At 43.8% G+C, this 15,267-nt stretch overlaps 1 protein-coding gene across 1 annotated transcript in view; it reads left to right on the top strand.

The window, feature by feature from the left end:
* The window catches only part of LOC103513899 (roundabout homolog 2-like), a gene marked incomplete at its 5' end in the record, with an annotated part of 39,511 nt that overhangs the window by 3,562 nt on the left and 20,682 nt on the right, over positions 1 to 15,267 (top strand). Inside the window, 6 exon segments of the mRNA XM_026826986.1 lie at positions 3,253 to 3,530; positions 3,937 to 4,141; positions 7,295 to 7,454; positions 10,233 to 10,360; positions 10,928 to 11,194; positions 14,973 to 15,126. Of these exon segments, the coding sequence (XP_026682787.1) occupies positions 3,253 to 3,530; positions 3,937 to 4,141; positions 7,295 to 7,454; positions 10,233 to 10,360; positions 10,928 to 11,194; positions 14,973 to 15,126 (1,192 nt within the window).

Below are 15,267 nucleotides of genomic sequence, written 5' to 3'. Positions count from 1 at the left end.
TCCCTCTACCCTCTTCCTCTCTCCCTCTAACCCCCCCTCTCTCCCTCCCTCTAACCTCTCTCTCTCCCTCCCTCTAACCTCTCTCTCTCTCTCCCTCCCTCTAACCTCTCTCTCTCTCCCTCCCTCTAACCTCTCTCTCTCTCTCTCCCTCCCTCTAACCTCTCTCTCTCTCCCTCCCTCTAACCTCTCTCTCTCTCCCTCCCTCTAACCTCTCTCTCTCTCCCTCCCTCTAACCTCTCTCTCTCTCCCTCCCTCTAACCTCTCTCTCTCTCCCTCCCTCTAACCTCTCTCTCTCTCCCTCCCTCTAACCTCTCCCCCTCTCTCCCTCCCTCTAACCTCTCTCTCTCCCTCCCTCTAACCTCTCTCTCTCTCTCCCTCCCTCTAACCTCTCTCTCTCTCCCTCCCTCTAACCTCTCTCTCTCTCTCTCCCTCCCTCTAACCTCTCTCTCTCTCCCTCCCTCTAACCTCTCTCTCTCTCTTTATCTATCCCTCCCTCCTCCATCTATTCTGAAATTTTCCAGAGTACTAAGTTGTTGATTATTTTCTGTATTCTTCCTACTCGAGGCAAAAGTTTAGAAGAGTTGAAAGCAAACTTAATGCAGTTTTAAGACTTCTTTTTACAAGATAACGTTCTCCTTTTTGGTTGACAGCATTTTCAAAATGAGGAACAACTTCTTAGACAAAATTCTCGTAATGTATGTGTATTAATTTATGTTTTTCAAACATACATTAAATTACTTATGTTGCTTAACCTAACATAATGATTAATTTATGTTGCTCCAACTCGTACATTTAATGTTGATGTTTTGCTGTCGAAATGTCTTAATTAAATTCTTAAATCCGTATTTTTTTATTTATTTTATTTAATTTATTATTATTTTAATTTCAGTAATCTTCAGTGTTAAAGAGATGTGGTTTGGAGATTGGTGGTTCGAGCCCAACTCAAACTTGAAACAGTTTCATCATCAAAAATTCATAAGAATAATCAAAATAAAACTATAAAAAAGACATATTTTATACGACTGAGCTTTGAAACATACGAAGCAAAAAGGTCATTTTAAGAGAAGGGAGAGAAATAGTAGGACATATTTTACACGGACCTTTTGAGATATAGCAAAAAAAAAGTCCCTCCAACAATGAGAAGAGAGAGGGAGAGAGAGAGAGAGAGAGAGAGAGAGAGAGAGAGAGAGACCCAAAAAAGAGAAGAGAGAGGGAGAGAGAGAGAAAGAGAGAGAGAGAGAGAGAGAGGGAGAGATAGAGGGAGAGAGAGGGAGAGAGGAAGGGGGGGAGAAAGATAAAGTTAGGTGAAAAATGGAGTTTGACCCCCTAGTTGACATTTTTGGACTTTCCATTACACCCTTCCACTTGGCTGACAGAAGGTTCGAGAGTACTTATTGGTTCGATATCGGGATTTGACGTTTAAATTATTGCCCTTTGAATTTCCGTCTTAAATTGGATAAAGTTAGGTGAAAAATGAAGTCTGAAGTCCAACCCAATCTTGGAAAAGAGATTTGGTGAATTGAGTTTAGGGATATTTTTAGCTGAGAAGTTTTTTTTTTTTTTTTTTGAGCATATGGATTGATGCGAAAGCCAGCAACTACCTTTCAATCGCCCACCAGGAGTAGATCGAGGGACAATTTGAGAGAGAGAGAGAAAGGGAGGGAGAGGGAGAGGGGAGAGAGAGAGAGAGAGAAAATGTGCTTCCATTTACTTATTTCCATAGGTCATTTTTCATGGCCCAAAAGGTTGATGACTTTTTTAACCCAGGGATTTCATGCTGAAATGAAGTGATGTTGATAGGGTAAGAAGTTTTGGAGAACTTATCATGAGATTTGTTGGGTTTTGATTTCCGGATATCCTATGAGGTCATTTTTTATCGACATCCAAATTTGGGGGTGTTTGTTAACAGCTTTTCCTTTTTCTCTTAGATTGAGCTTTCGTTTTGGCGGGTCATTTTTCATGGGAAAAGGGTCAAAATCAAAACCATTTTTCTCTGATACGTTGAGAGGATGTGAGGATATCACGGAATTTGATTATTTTGCTGTGTGTGTGTGTTTTTTTTTTTTTTTTTTTTTTTTTTTTTTTTTCATTACCACTTTTGCTGAGATATTCTTGATATCTTAGGATGAATTCAATGGATTAGAATAGATATGGACTAGAGAGGATTTCATTCGATATCTGTTCAGTTGAAATTGAACAGTCACAAGTACATATTAGGATTGCTAAACTCAACTCCATTATACCTAGTAGGAAGCCCTTTTTTTTTTCAAAGGCATTTTTCGTACAGTATTTATTTCTGCTTTATTTCTTCTGCTTAGGGATAGGGCAGGGGCCCTAACGCTTAGGGATGGGGGATATAGGGGCCCTAATTTATTGTTCCCTGGATATTGCAAACTCTGGGTTGCACGTAGAACTGAATTACATGCCCTATTTATTTGTGGAAATAAAACAGAGCCTTCTCTCTCTCTCTCTTCCCTTTTTCTCTCCCTCTGATTCTTTTCCCTCCCTCTCCCCTCCTACTGCTCCTTCTCCTCCTTCAACTCTCTCCCTCTATTTCTTCTTCTTCCCCTTCTTTCTCTTAAATTTTCGTTTTCTCCCTCCCCCTCTCCCATTTTTTATTCCCTCTGATTGTCTTTTTCTCCCTCCCTTTCTCCTCTTTCAACTCTCCCTCCCTTCACTTCTTCCCCTTCTTTCTCGTAAACTCTCTTTTTCTCCTACCTCTCTCCCTCTCTTTTCTCCCTCTGCCTTCTTTTTTTTCTCCTCTCCCCCTCTCCGATTCTTTCTTCCTCTCCCCTTCTCGCCCTTTGCCTCCCTCCCTTTTTCTCGTCTCTTCCTTCTTTCTCTCTCCCTCCATCCCTCTCTCACTCTCTCTCCCTCCCCCTCCCTCCCCCTTCTCGCCCTTTGCCTCCCTCCCTTTTTCTCGTCTCTTCCTTCTTTCTCTCTCCCTCCATCCCTCTCTCACTCTCTCTCCCTCCCTCCCTTTCTCTCTCACTCTTCATATTCTTCCGCTATCTCTCTTCGTACTCCTAAACTCCCATAGATACTCCCATTCTTAGGCACTGGTAGGGCTAGGGAGTAGGGCCCGGTTTGCTTTCAGCAAGCGGAAACAGTGAGTCCAACATAATAGGGCGCGTTTGTGAAGATGGCTCACCATTTTCATACCAATCGTTCAGTATAGTTTCTCTTAAAATATAAAAAAAACTCCCCCTACAAAACAGTAAAACTAAATCATCCCTTTCATCCCATTTTCAGCGCCCCCCTCATTCGTGGTCCGTCCTCAGGACCAGAAGGTGGGTCTGAACGGCATCGCCTCCTTCCAATGTGTTGCCGAGGGCAGCCCTCTCCCGTCCGTATTTTGGACACAGGAAGGCTCCCAAGTTCTGATGTTCCCGGGTAACGCGTACGGACACTTGCACGTAACGCAAGAGGGAACGCTACGCATACAGGGGGTTCAAAAAGAGGACGCGGGGTTCTTCGTGTGTTCCGCCCTCAGCGTGGCCGGGTCCACCACGGTCCGCGCGTTTTTGCAGGTGAGAAAGTTTTTGTGTGCTACCTAACCCTGTCTTGATTTTTTTGTGCCTTTCTGTTGGTGAGGGAGTTTTTGTACGCTACCTAACCCTGTCTTGATTTTTTTTTTATTTTTTATTTTACATATTATTATTTTTCCATGTTAGAGATCCTGTCGTAAATTTATTGGGTATTACAATATTTTCAACCCCTCATGATAAATAGTGCTCATTCTGCTTGAGAATAAACCTTGAAAAACTGGGCTTGAAACCCACGCTCCCTTAATTACTAGGCCAACGTTTTGACTACCACACCACTGAGGCAGGTTCATAGTCTCAATGGCTCCTACCGAAGAAGTCTCAACTCGTCTTCTGTATCTTCGTCTTTTTTTTACACTCTAGCTAACCCGCCTACCCCCTTACGTTTCAGGTTACCTCCGTTGAAGACACCCCACCCCCGATCGTTCAAGTCGGCCCATCCAACCAAACCCTGCCCCTTCATTCAGTCGCCTTCCTCCCCTGTCAAGCAGTAGGCTCTCCTCCACCTCATATCCGGTGGTACAAGAACGGAAACAGTCTGCCGCCCGAAGACACCCGAATCAATGTGTCCAGCTCAGGATCTCTGCAGATTGATGGTAAGTTCTTAAAAACAGTACTTAGGACGACATATCAAGACACTCAGAGATATACAAAGTAATTCCTTACAATACCTAGGACACATATCAAAAGACACTCATCAGATAGATACAAAAGACTAGAAACTATTCTCTAGGGAGAGCTGGAGTTAAGAAGAGAACGTGGTAGAAAGAGAATATCTTGGATGTAGAACTTGAAAGAATGGTACCAGCAGTGTCAATGTAGCGTCAATGTAGGCTGTAGGGCGTGTATGGCGGCCATACACTCAAAATTTACTCAAATACCCTTAAATATTGACTTTAAATATTTATGAAGAAGCATGTGCATGACTTATGTAGTAATGTGCATGGTGATGGAAATTAGTGCCCTACACGCCTTACACTTGACTTTAGACCACGCTACGCCACTGGGGACCAGGAACCTAATGCCACCTGAAATCAAATGGAATATACGCAGAATAGGAATCAACTGGCCACTTTAAGAAGATTTTATCATGGTGATGGAAATTAGTGCCCTACACGCCTTACACTTGACTTTAGACCACGCTACGCCACTGGGGACCAGGAACCTAATGCCACCTTGAATCAAATGGAATATACGCAGAATAGGAATCAACTGGCCACTTTAAGAAGATTTTACCTTATTAGTGAACTGTAAAACTCAATCAGTAAGAAGTCCGTAACACGATGAGTCCAATGCGTAAAGAAAATTTAAATAATTTAAAACAATACGTGCCCATGTCCTAACCTAATGGCATAGATGTATCCATGCCGCAGTAGCAGTAATAAACATGCTGCCTCCTACTCACCTGGTGGTGTAGTGGTCAAGGCGCTCGCCTGGTAAACAGGAGGGCGTGGGTTCAATCCCAGCCGAGGTATGGAATTTTATCTGTTAGTCCCTTAGCCAGATTAAACAGGTCTACACTCTCTGTTCAAATTCCCCCAGCCAGACTAAGCCTCGGTGGTTTGGTCAAGGCGCTCGCCTGGTAAACAGGAGGGCGTGGGTTCAATCCCAGCCGAGGTATGGAATTTTATCCTCACTACCTACTTGTACCCACCACTACATACCTGTTCATATGAAGTGTAATTTTTATTTTATTTTTAACTACCTACCTTATTATGGGCTCATAGCTCTTAATTAATCACAAATCACAACGCACTTGCCACGAATCAAGGAGTCCGGGTTCAAACCCCAGACTTCTTAGTGTGGCATTTCAGTGCAGACAAATGGAAAAAAAAAAATGTATTTATATTAGGGTTTTATCTTTAAGTACCTATGTATTTATACTGTTTATTATGTAATTGTAAACCTTTAAAAAATAAATAAAAATAAAGCACAAATATACCTATATTAATATTAATAATGCACGCCGGTGCCATAATATATGATGCCAGTAGAAAAATGTCATCCGAGGGGGTCGAAGTAAGTATTTTGGAAAGCTCTCGTCAAGCTGATTCCAAAAAATGTATAATAGGTAGGTACATCAAGAAAAAATTCGTGCAAGAAGAGGTTAACTGTTGGTATGATAACACTATTATTTTCTAGTGTCCCTACCTACATACAGGCCGGTATCCAGGATTTTAGAGAGAGAGAGAGGGAGGGAGATGGAGAGAGAGAGAGAGATGGAGAGAGAGAGAGAGAGAGATGGAGAGAGAGAGAGGGAGGGAGATGGAGAGAGAGAGAGAGATGGAGAGAGAGAGAGAGGGAGATCTCTCTTCCTCCCTCCTCCTCTTTCTCTACTTCCCTAAAAACTTCTACTTAGTTTTCAAAGTTCGCGTTTTCTAAACTTTGTTCTCTTCCGCGTTGTAGGGAAGATATTTTATGATATTATGATTTCATTGTAACTTATAACATGAAAAAAGTTCCTTCCCCTCTTATTCGCTCCCCTCCTCTCCTCCTTCTCCTTCTCCTCTTCCTTTTCCTCCTCCTCCTTCTCTTCCTTCTTCTCTTCCTCTTTCTCCTTTTCCTCCTCCTCCTTCTCTTCCTCTTTCTCCTTTTCCTCCTCCTCCTTCTCTTCCTCTTTCTCCTTTTCCTCCTCCTCCTTCTTCTCCTCCTCTTTCTCCTCCTTCTTCTCCTCCAGTACTCCTCTTCCTCCTCCTTCTTCTTCTCCTCCTCTTCCTTCTTCTTCTCCTCCTTCTTCTCTTAATGTGATGTGAAATTCCCGGGAAATCCAGGGTTCCCGGTTCCTGCTAGATTGGGAATTTCCAATACGAAGTTCAAGGTCTGAAATCTCGTGTTAGGTTGGGGTCTACAGTTAAACCATGAATCAAGACCTCGCTTTTTGTCAGACTCTCTGAACGTGTGTGGCGGAAAACAAAGCTTGTGAGACCCAGGTCTGTCAGACTGTCTGAGCCTGAGTGGCGGACATAATACATCAACTCCAATAACAATACGTATTAACCATCTTCAACCCATGCCGTTACTATGTCCAAAATAATGCGTCAAATTTTAACAAGCTGATTCTTTAACACGTTCCTCTTATCTCTCTTCCTCCCTCCTCCTCTTTCTCTACTTCCCTAAAAACTTCTACTTAGTTTTCAAAGTTCGCGTTTTCTAAACTTTGTTCTCCTCCGCGTTGTAGGGGAGATATTTTATGATATGATTTCATTGTAACTTATAACATGAAAAAAGTTCCTTCCCCTCTTATTCGCTCCCCTCCTCTCCTCCTCCTCCTTCTCTTCCTCTTTCTCCTTTTCCTCCTCCTCCTTCTTCTCCTCCTCTTTCTCCTCCTTCTTCTCCTCCAGTACTCCTCTTCCTCCTCCTTCTTCTTCTCCTCCTCTTCCTTCTTCTTCTCCTCCTTCTTCTCTTAATGTGATGTGAAATTCCCGGGAAATCCAGGGTTCCCGGTTCCTGCTAGATTGGGAATTTCCAATACGAAGTTCAAGGTCTGAAATCTCGTGTTAGGTTGGGGTCTACAGTTAAACCATGAATCAAGACCTCGCTTTTTGTCAGACTCTCTGAACGTGTGTGGCGGAAAACAAAGCTTGTGAGACCCAGGTCTGTCAGACTGTCTGAGCCTGAGTGGCGGACATAATACATCAACTCCAATAACAATACGTATTAACCATCTTCAACCCATGCCGTTACTATGTCCAAAATAATGCGTCAAATTTTAACAAGCTGATTCTTTAACACGTTCCTCTTCTTTCTGATTTCAGTACTCCGCGACGATTTCCGAGCTGAGCCGAAGGACACTCGGGTGGCTTCGGGTGAGACCGCTCTACTGGAATGTGGCCCGCCCAAGGGCCAACCTGAACCCACGCTACACTGGAAGAAAAATGGCCAGTTCATTGATTTGGAATCATCCAAGAGGTAAGATTTTTTTTCTACTTTTTTTCATGAGGTTTGACAGAGGGAACTGTAACTGCTAAGGTCTTATCGTCCGGAAATCGAAGAGAGAAGAAAGGCAGGATAGAAGAAAGTCATCAGTTCGAAAAATGAACCTTATTTGTTTAGGATAAAATTTGCCCCGGGCGGGAATCGAACCCGCGTATTGTAAGAGATATATTTTACCTAAATTATGCAGATATCTCTTTCTACCTAAATTATGCAGATATCTCTTTATTGTACGAGATTCTTCTTTGTGTCTTTAAATGTTCCAGAACTCCCGAATCCTGAAATAATTGAAGAGAGGGAGAGCTAGAGAGAAAGAGAGATGGTGAGAGAATTTTTAAAGAAAGCGAGCGAGAGATTGATAGAAAAGAGAGAGAGAGAGTTGAAGAGAGAGAGAGAGAGAGAGAGAAAGAGAGAGAGCTAGAGAGAATTAAAGAAAGTGAGCGAAAGAACGGATAGAAAGAGGAGAGAGAGAGAGAGTGAGAGAATAAAAGAAATAGAGAGAGAGAGAGTTAAAGAAAGTGAGCGAAAGAACGGATAGAAAGAAGAGAGAGAGAGAGTGAGAGAATTAAAGAAATAGAGAGAGAGAGAAAAGGAAACGAGAGAGCTTAGAGAGTGAGTGAAAGAGAATGAAGTATTCAATCCAACACATCATTTATCAAAACATAGTTTAGAAAGGAAATAACAGGCCGACCTGATCAGGTGTACCTATCAGGTCTACCTGATAGTGAATGGCTGGCCTTAATAACTTCAGTGATCCATCGGAAACTCGTGCATTCAGTGTGCTGTCTTCGCTGTCTGAAATCCAGTTTATTCTGACCAAAAAGAGGAAAACTTGAAACTATTAGGCCAGCCACTCACTATCTGAATGGCTGGCCTTAATAACTTCAGTGATCCATCGGAAACTGGTGCATTCAGTGTGCTGTCTCCGCTGTCTGAAATCCAGTTTATTCTGACCAAAAAGAGGAAAACTTGAAACTATTAGGCCAGCCACTCACTATTAGGTAGACCTGACAGGTACACCTAATCTGCTCCACCTGTCAGGTCTACCTGATGAGCACACACACTATCAGGTAGACCTGACAAGTACCACTTGAATGGCTGGCCTTAATAACTTCAGTGATCCATCGGAAACTGGTGCATTCAGTGTGCTGTCTCCGCTGTCTGAAATCCAGTTTATTCGGACCAAAAAGAGGAAAACTTGAAACTATTAGGCCAGCCACTCACTATCAGGTAGACCTGACAAGTACCACACTATTAGGTAGACCTGACAGGTACACCTAATCTGCTCCACCTGTCAGGTCTACCTGATGAGCACACACACTATCAGGTAGACCTGACAGGTACCACTAAAAAGATACCTGATAGTGAATGGCTGGCCTTACAACCCGTGATCGACTGCCCTATTTTGCCCTCACACCCCAAAAGTTTGGCAAAACTATCTATGTACTTGACTTGGAGGAGGAGGGGGGGGAGAGGGAGAGAGAGGGGAAACTTGCTCGTCATTCTGTCCTTTTCCAAGTTTTGTTTGGGTTACCGTTAAGTTGAGTTTGACAAGTTTGATAGGCGACAATACGGATGAAGTTTGTAGAACTTTGTAGACCTCTGTAGACCTTCTTGTTTGAAGTGGTTTGAATTAATTGTTTGAGTTCGGTGGGAATTTGATTGAGGGAAGTATCAATTGGAAAGTGCGATGAGGTGAGAAATGATTGCGGGTTCAATTCCTGCCCGGGCCAGAGGAATTAATTGTTTGAGTTCGGTGGGAATTTGATTGAGGGAAGTATCAATTGGAAAGTGCGATGAGGTGAGAAATGATTGCGGGTTCAACTCCTGCCCGGGCCAGAGTTTATCCTAAACAGATAAGGTTTGTTCTCGGAACGACTGACTTTCTCCCATCCTGTATTGGCAAAACTATCTATGTAAAAACTGTCCTTCTCTCTTAGATTTCAGAACGATAAGACCTCCAGTACAGTCCCCTCTATCAAACTTTTGTTTTCTGTTGTGTGCTGTTGTATTAATGTCGGACATTGCAGATACTTTATTTATAAATTGCAAAATTATTCTGTATCAAATACATAAGACCTTGTTTAGTCTGCGGGAATTAAGGGACTTTTTTCAGTCTCATTCTAGCAGGATAAACAGGTTGTATTCCAATCTGTTCTAATGTCCACATTTGTGTTGTGATGACCTCTAATGTCCACACAGAGACATATATTTTACACGGACCTTTTGAGACATAGCAAAAAAAGTCCCTCCAACAATGAGAAGAGAGAGGGAGAGAGAGAGAGAGACATATTTTACACGGACCTTTTGAGACATAGCAAAAAAAAGTCCCTCCAACAATGAGAAGAGAGAGGGAGAGAGATAGAGAGAGAGAGGGAGAGAGATAGAGGGAGAGAGAGGGAGAGAGAGAGAGAGAAAGGGAGAGAGAGAGAGAGTGAGAAAGATAAAGTTAGGTGAAAAATGGAGTTTAACCCCCCAGTTGACATTTTTGGACTTTCCATTACGATAGTAGAACATATTTTACACGGACCTTTTGAGACATAGCAAAAAAAAAGTCCCTCCAACAATGAGAAGAGAGAGGGAGAGAGAGAGAAAGAGAGAGAGAGAGAGAGAGAGGGAGAGATAGAGGGAGAGAGAGGGAGAGAGGAAGGGGGGGAGAAAGATAAAGTTAGGTGAAAAATGGAGTTTAACCCCCCAGTTGACATTTTTGGACTTTCCATTACCCCCTTCCACTTGGCTGACAGAAGGTTCGAGAGTACTTATTGGTTCGATATCGGGATTTGACGTTTAAATTATTGCCGGTGACGAAGGCAAATACCAATGCTACGTACAGAATATGGTGGGGGAGAGAGAAACCAAACCTGCCCTACTTACTGTACATGGTAAGTAGTACTTATGTAATTGAAATATCCGTAATCAGCAGCAACATGGTACCTAGATGGTCACCCATCTGGATACCAACCACGCGCACCCCATGAGTTCGCCCCGGGCGGGAATCGAACCCGCGACAAGAACAAATAGAGTCTCGATCTTGGGAGATCCCTGGTTTGATTCCCGGCGGAGTCGAAGTATTTTCGGCTCTGTGCTTGGAGCGCTCAGCGACGACCAGTGGAAATTGATTGCAAAGAATATCCGTAATCAGCAGCAACATGGTACCTAGATGGTCACCCATCTGGATACCAACCACGCGCACCCCATGAGTTCGCCCCGGGCGGAAATAGAACCCGCGACAAGAACAAATAGAGTCTCGATCTCGGGAGATCCCGGGTTTGATTCCCGGCGGAGTCGAAGTATTTTCGGCTCTGTGCTTGGAGCTCGGGGTGCACTCAGCGACGACCAGTGGAAATTGATTGCAAAGGAGGCACTTAGTAATGTATGAGGCTATGCTCTAAGACATATAAATCCACGACAGTCAAAATTACCAACCCCTTTCGTTTTCTCTATTCCAGTCAAGCCGTTCCCAATCAGTGAACCCTCGGACGCCACCGTGCTGAGTGGTAGTGTGGTCGAGTTCGTATGTCGGGTAGGCGGGGACCCACTGCCCACCATTTTGTGGCGTAGAGATGACGGCAAAATGCCCACAGGACGGGCTAAGATCCTGGACGATAGGTCCCTGCAGATAGAGAATGTGGGACCGCAGGACGAAGGACTTTATATTTGTGACGTGGAGAACCTCGTGGGAAGCATTTCGCTGCGGGCCAGTCTGACTGTACATTGTAAGTAGACACCTAATGTATGTAGGAAATACTTACTTTCCATGTCCTCTTCTCTCTCAAGCCTTGAATTTCCAGTACTCCGCGACGTAAAGGGCGCGGTCACTTGCTGAGCAACTTGCCCACTACCGAGGCAGAATGCACTGCCAATTACTAATACCCATCATTGTGTACTCCTAAAGGAAATACTTACTTTCCATGTCCTCTTCTCTCTCAAGCCTTGAATTTCCAGTACTCCGCGACGTGAAGGGCGCGGTCACTTGCTGAGCAACTTGCCCACTACCGAGGCAGAATGTACTGCCAATTACTAATACCCATCATTGTGTACTCCCATAGATACTCCCATTCTTAGGCACTGGTAGGGCTAGGGAGTAGGGCCCGGTTTGCTTTCAGCAAGCGGAAACCGTGAGTCCAACATACTAGGGCGGGAGCCTGGTGCGCGTTTGTGAAGATGGCTCACCATTTTCATACCAATCGTTCAGTATAGTTTCTCTTAAAATATAAAAAAAAGATGATTGCAAAGGAGGCACTTAGTAATGTATGAGGCTCTGCTCTAAGACATATAAATCCACGACAGTCAAAATTACCAACCCTAAAATCCGCCCCGGGCGGGAATCGAACCCGCGGCCTAGCGCTTACAAGGCAGACGCACTACCAACTAAGCTAACTAGGCTGGCAAACGTTCTTTCTCGGAACGGCTGGCTTTCTCCTATAATATCCTGTCTTTCTTTCGGGACGATAAGACTCTAGCAGTTACAGTTCCCTCTATCAATCCTCTAAAAAAAAAGAGGATAGGTTTTTATAAGGTAACTTTTCCTATGGGAAAATCCCGTCTAAAGACAGCGTATACAAATCAACTTCATACAAAACTGGGTCACACACACCATATGACAGCCCAACTCCCATTCCATACAAAACTAAAAGTCGTTCCAAATCACTGCAGTCATAAAGTTGAATGGCCTTTTGATTTTTATCGTTCCTTTATTTCTGTTTTTACTTTCTTGCTGATAGTCTTATGTGTTTGCCTGATGGCTTTATTGGAGCCACATTGAACTTTGTTGAGTTCGAAATGATGTTTTGATAGATATTGCTTTTCTTTCTCCTTCTTTTTTTTCTTAAAAAAGTAATAATAATAAAATAAAATGAAAATATTCTGTTATTCTCTTAAAAAACTTGACTAAGGTAAGGGTGAAGGACATTTTTGCCTGCTGTCATCTGGTCGTATTGGACTTTTAGACATCTTTCGTTTTCGACAGAGAGGGTTTTTTTTACAAGAGGTTTGATAGAGGGAACTGTAACAACAGGAAGACCTCTGTCCCGAAATCGAAGAGAGAAAGAGGACAGGATAGGCGAAAGCCAGCCGTTCCGAGAACGAACATTATCTGTTTCGGATACAGTTCGCCCCGGGCGGAAACCGAACCCACGATCTAGCATTTACAAGTCAAAAAATTGCCCAAAGGCAACCTCTTCTGTTATTCTTTTTAAAAAACTTGACTAAGGTAAGGGTGAAGGACATTTTTGCCTGCTGTCATCTGGTCGTATTGGACTTTTAGACGTCTTTCGTTTTCGACAGAGAGAGAGGGGTTTTTTTTACAAGAGGTTTGATAGAGGGAACTGTAACAACAGGAAGACCTCTGTCCCGTAATCGAAGAGAGAAAGAGGACAGGATAGGCGAAAGCCAGCCGTTCCGAGAACGAACATTATCTGTTTCGGATACAGTTCGCCCCGGGCGGAAACCGAACCCACGACCTAGCACCTTGAAGTCAGAAAATTGCCAAAAGGCAACCTCTACAATTCAACCTTGACTCTTTAACTTGCAACAAAGCATGAAATTCTCTCTGGCAAGCATCTGCAAGCATGTATTTTTAGAGAGACAGTTTTCTCCTATACTCCTATGAGCTTGCACTTTTGTCAGTACGTGTGACGTGAATACGTGCTCTGAAAAACACGTAGTACGTGGCACGTAGATTATCGCCACGTAGATATGTATGTGCAGGTAGGACACATTTGTCTCGCCTCCTGTTTACCAGGCGAGCGCCTTGACCACTACACCACAGTTCAGAAATAACCATTCCATTATCTCTCATTTCAGATTCTAAACGGGCAGGAATGGGTGGAAGGCGTCTATGTCAGGTTCCGAGACGGATATTGCAAACTCTGGGTTGCACGTAGAACTGAATTACATGCCCTATTTATTTGTGGAAATAAAACAGAGCCTTCTCTCTCTCTCTTCCCTTTTTCTCTCCCTCTGATTCTTTTCCCTCCCTCTCCCCTCCTACTGCTCCTTCTCCTTCAACTCTCTCCCTCTATTTCTTCTTCTTCTTCCCCTTCTTTCTCTTAAATTCTCGTTTTCTCCCTCCCCCTCTCCCATTTTTTCTTCCCTCTGATTCTCTTTTTCTCCCTCCCTTTCTCCTCTTTCAACTCTCCCTCCCTTCACTTCTTCCCCTTCTTTCTCGTAAACTCTCTTTTTCTCCTACCTCTCTCCCTCTCTTTTCTCCCTCTGCCTTCTTTTTTTTCTCCTCTCCCCCTCTCCGATTCTTTCTTCCTCTCCCCTTCTCGCCCTTTGCCTCCCTCCCTTTTTCTCGTCTCTTCCTTCTTTCTCTCTCCCTCCATCCCTCTCTCACTCTCTCTCCCTCCCTCCCTTTCTCTCTCACTCTTCATATTCTTCCGCTATCTCTCTTCCTCCCTCCTCCTCTTTCTCTACTTCCCTAAAAACTTCTACTTAGTTTTCAAAGTTCGCGTTTTCTAAACTTTGTTCTCCTCCGCGTTGTAGGGGAGATATTTTATGATATGATTTCATTGTAACTTATAACATGAAAAAAGTTCCTTCCCCTCTTATTCGCTCCCCTCCTCTCCTCCTCCTCCTTCTCTTCCTCTTTCTCCTTTTCCTCCTCCTCCTTCTCTTCCTCTTTCTCCTTTTCCTCCTCCTCCTTCTCTTCCTCTTTCTCCTTTTCCTCCTCCTCCTTCTCTTCCTCTTTCTCCTTTTCCTCCTCCTCCTTCTCTTCCTCTTTCTCCTTTTCCTCCTCCTCCTTCTCTTCCTCTTTCTCCTTTTCCTCCTCCTCCTTCTCTTCCTCTTTCTCCTTTTCCTCCTCCTCCTTCTCTTCCTCTTTCTCCTTTTCCTCCTCCTCCTTCTCTTCCTCTTTCTCCTTTTCCTCCTCCTCCTTCTTCTCCTCCTCTTTCTCCTCCTTCTTCTCCTCCAGTACTCCTCTTCCTCCTCCTTCTTCTTCTCCTCCTCCTCCTTCTTCTTCTCCTCCTTCTTCTCTTAATGTGATGTGAAATTCCCGGGAAATCCAGGGTTCCCGGTTCCTGCTAGATTGGGAATTTCCAATACGAAGTTCAAGGTCTGAAATCTCGTGATAGGTTGGGGTCTATAGTTAAACCATGAATCAAGACCTCGCTTTTTGTCAGACTGTCTGAACGTGTGTGGCGGAAAACAAATCTTGTGAGACCCAGGTCTGTCAGACTGTCTGAACGTGTGTGGCGGAAAACAAATCTTGTGAGACCCAGGTCTGTCAGACTGTCTGAACGTGTGTGGCGGGAAAATCTTGTGAGACCAAAGCTTGTGAGACCTAGGTCTGTCAGACTGTCTGAACCCAGGTCTGTCAGACTGTCTGAACGTGTGTGGCGGGCATAATACATCAACTCCAATAACAACAATACGCTCCAATAACAACAATACGTATTAACCATCTTCAACCCATGCCATTACTATGTCCAAACTAATGCGTCAAATTTTAACAAGCTGATTCTTTAACCCGTTCCCCCTCCTTTCTGATTTCAGTACTCCGCGACGATTTCCGAGCTGAGCCGAAGGACACTCGGGTGGCTTCGGGTGAGACCGCTCTACTGGAATGTGGCCCGCCAAAGGGCCAACCTGAACCCACGCTACATTGGAAGAAAAATGGCCAGTTTATTGATTTGGAATCATCCAAGAGGTAAAAAATTTTTTCTTCTTTTTTTAAAAAGTTTGGATCTGAGCCGAAGGACACTCGGGTGGCTTCGGGTGAGACCGCTCTACTGGAATGTGGCCCGCCCAAGGGCCAACCTGAACCCACGCTACATTGGAAGAAAAATGG

Source organism: Diaphorina citri, unplaced genomic scaffold (genome assembly GCF_000475195.1).
Source record: "Diaphorina citri unplaced genomic scaffold, Diaci psyllid genome assembly version 1.1 scaffold1042, whole genome shotgun sequence".
Lineage (NCBI taxonomy): Eukaryota > Metazoa > Arthropoda > Insecta > Hemiptera > Psyllidae > Diaphorina > Diaphorina citri.
The sequence above is the reverse complement of the archived record's forward strand: the minus strand, read 5'-3'. Positions and strand labels throughout refer to the sequence as shown.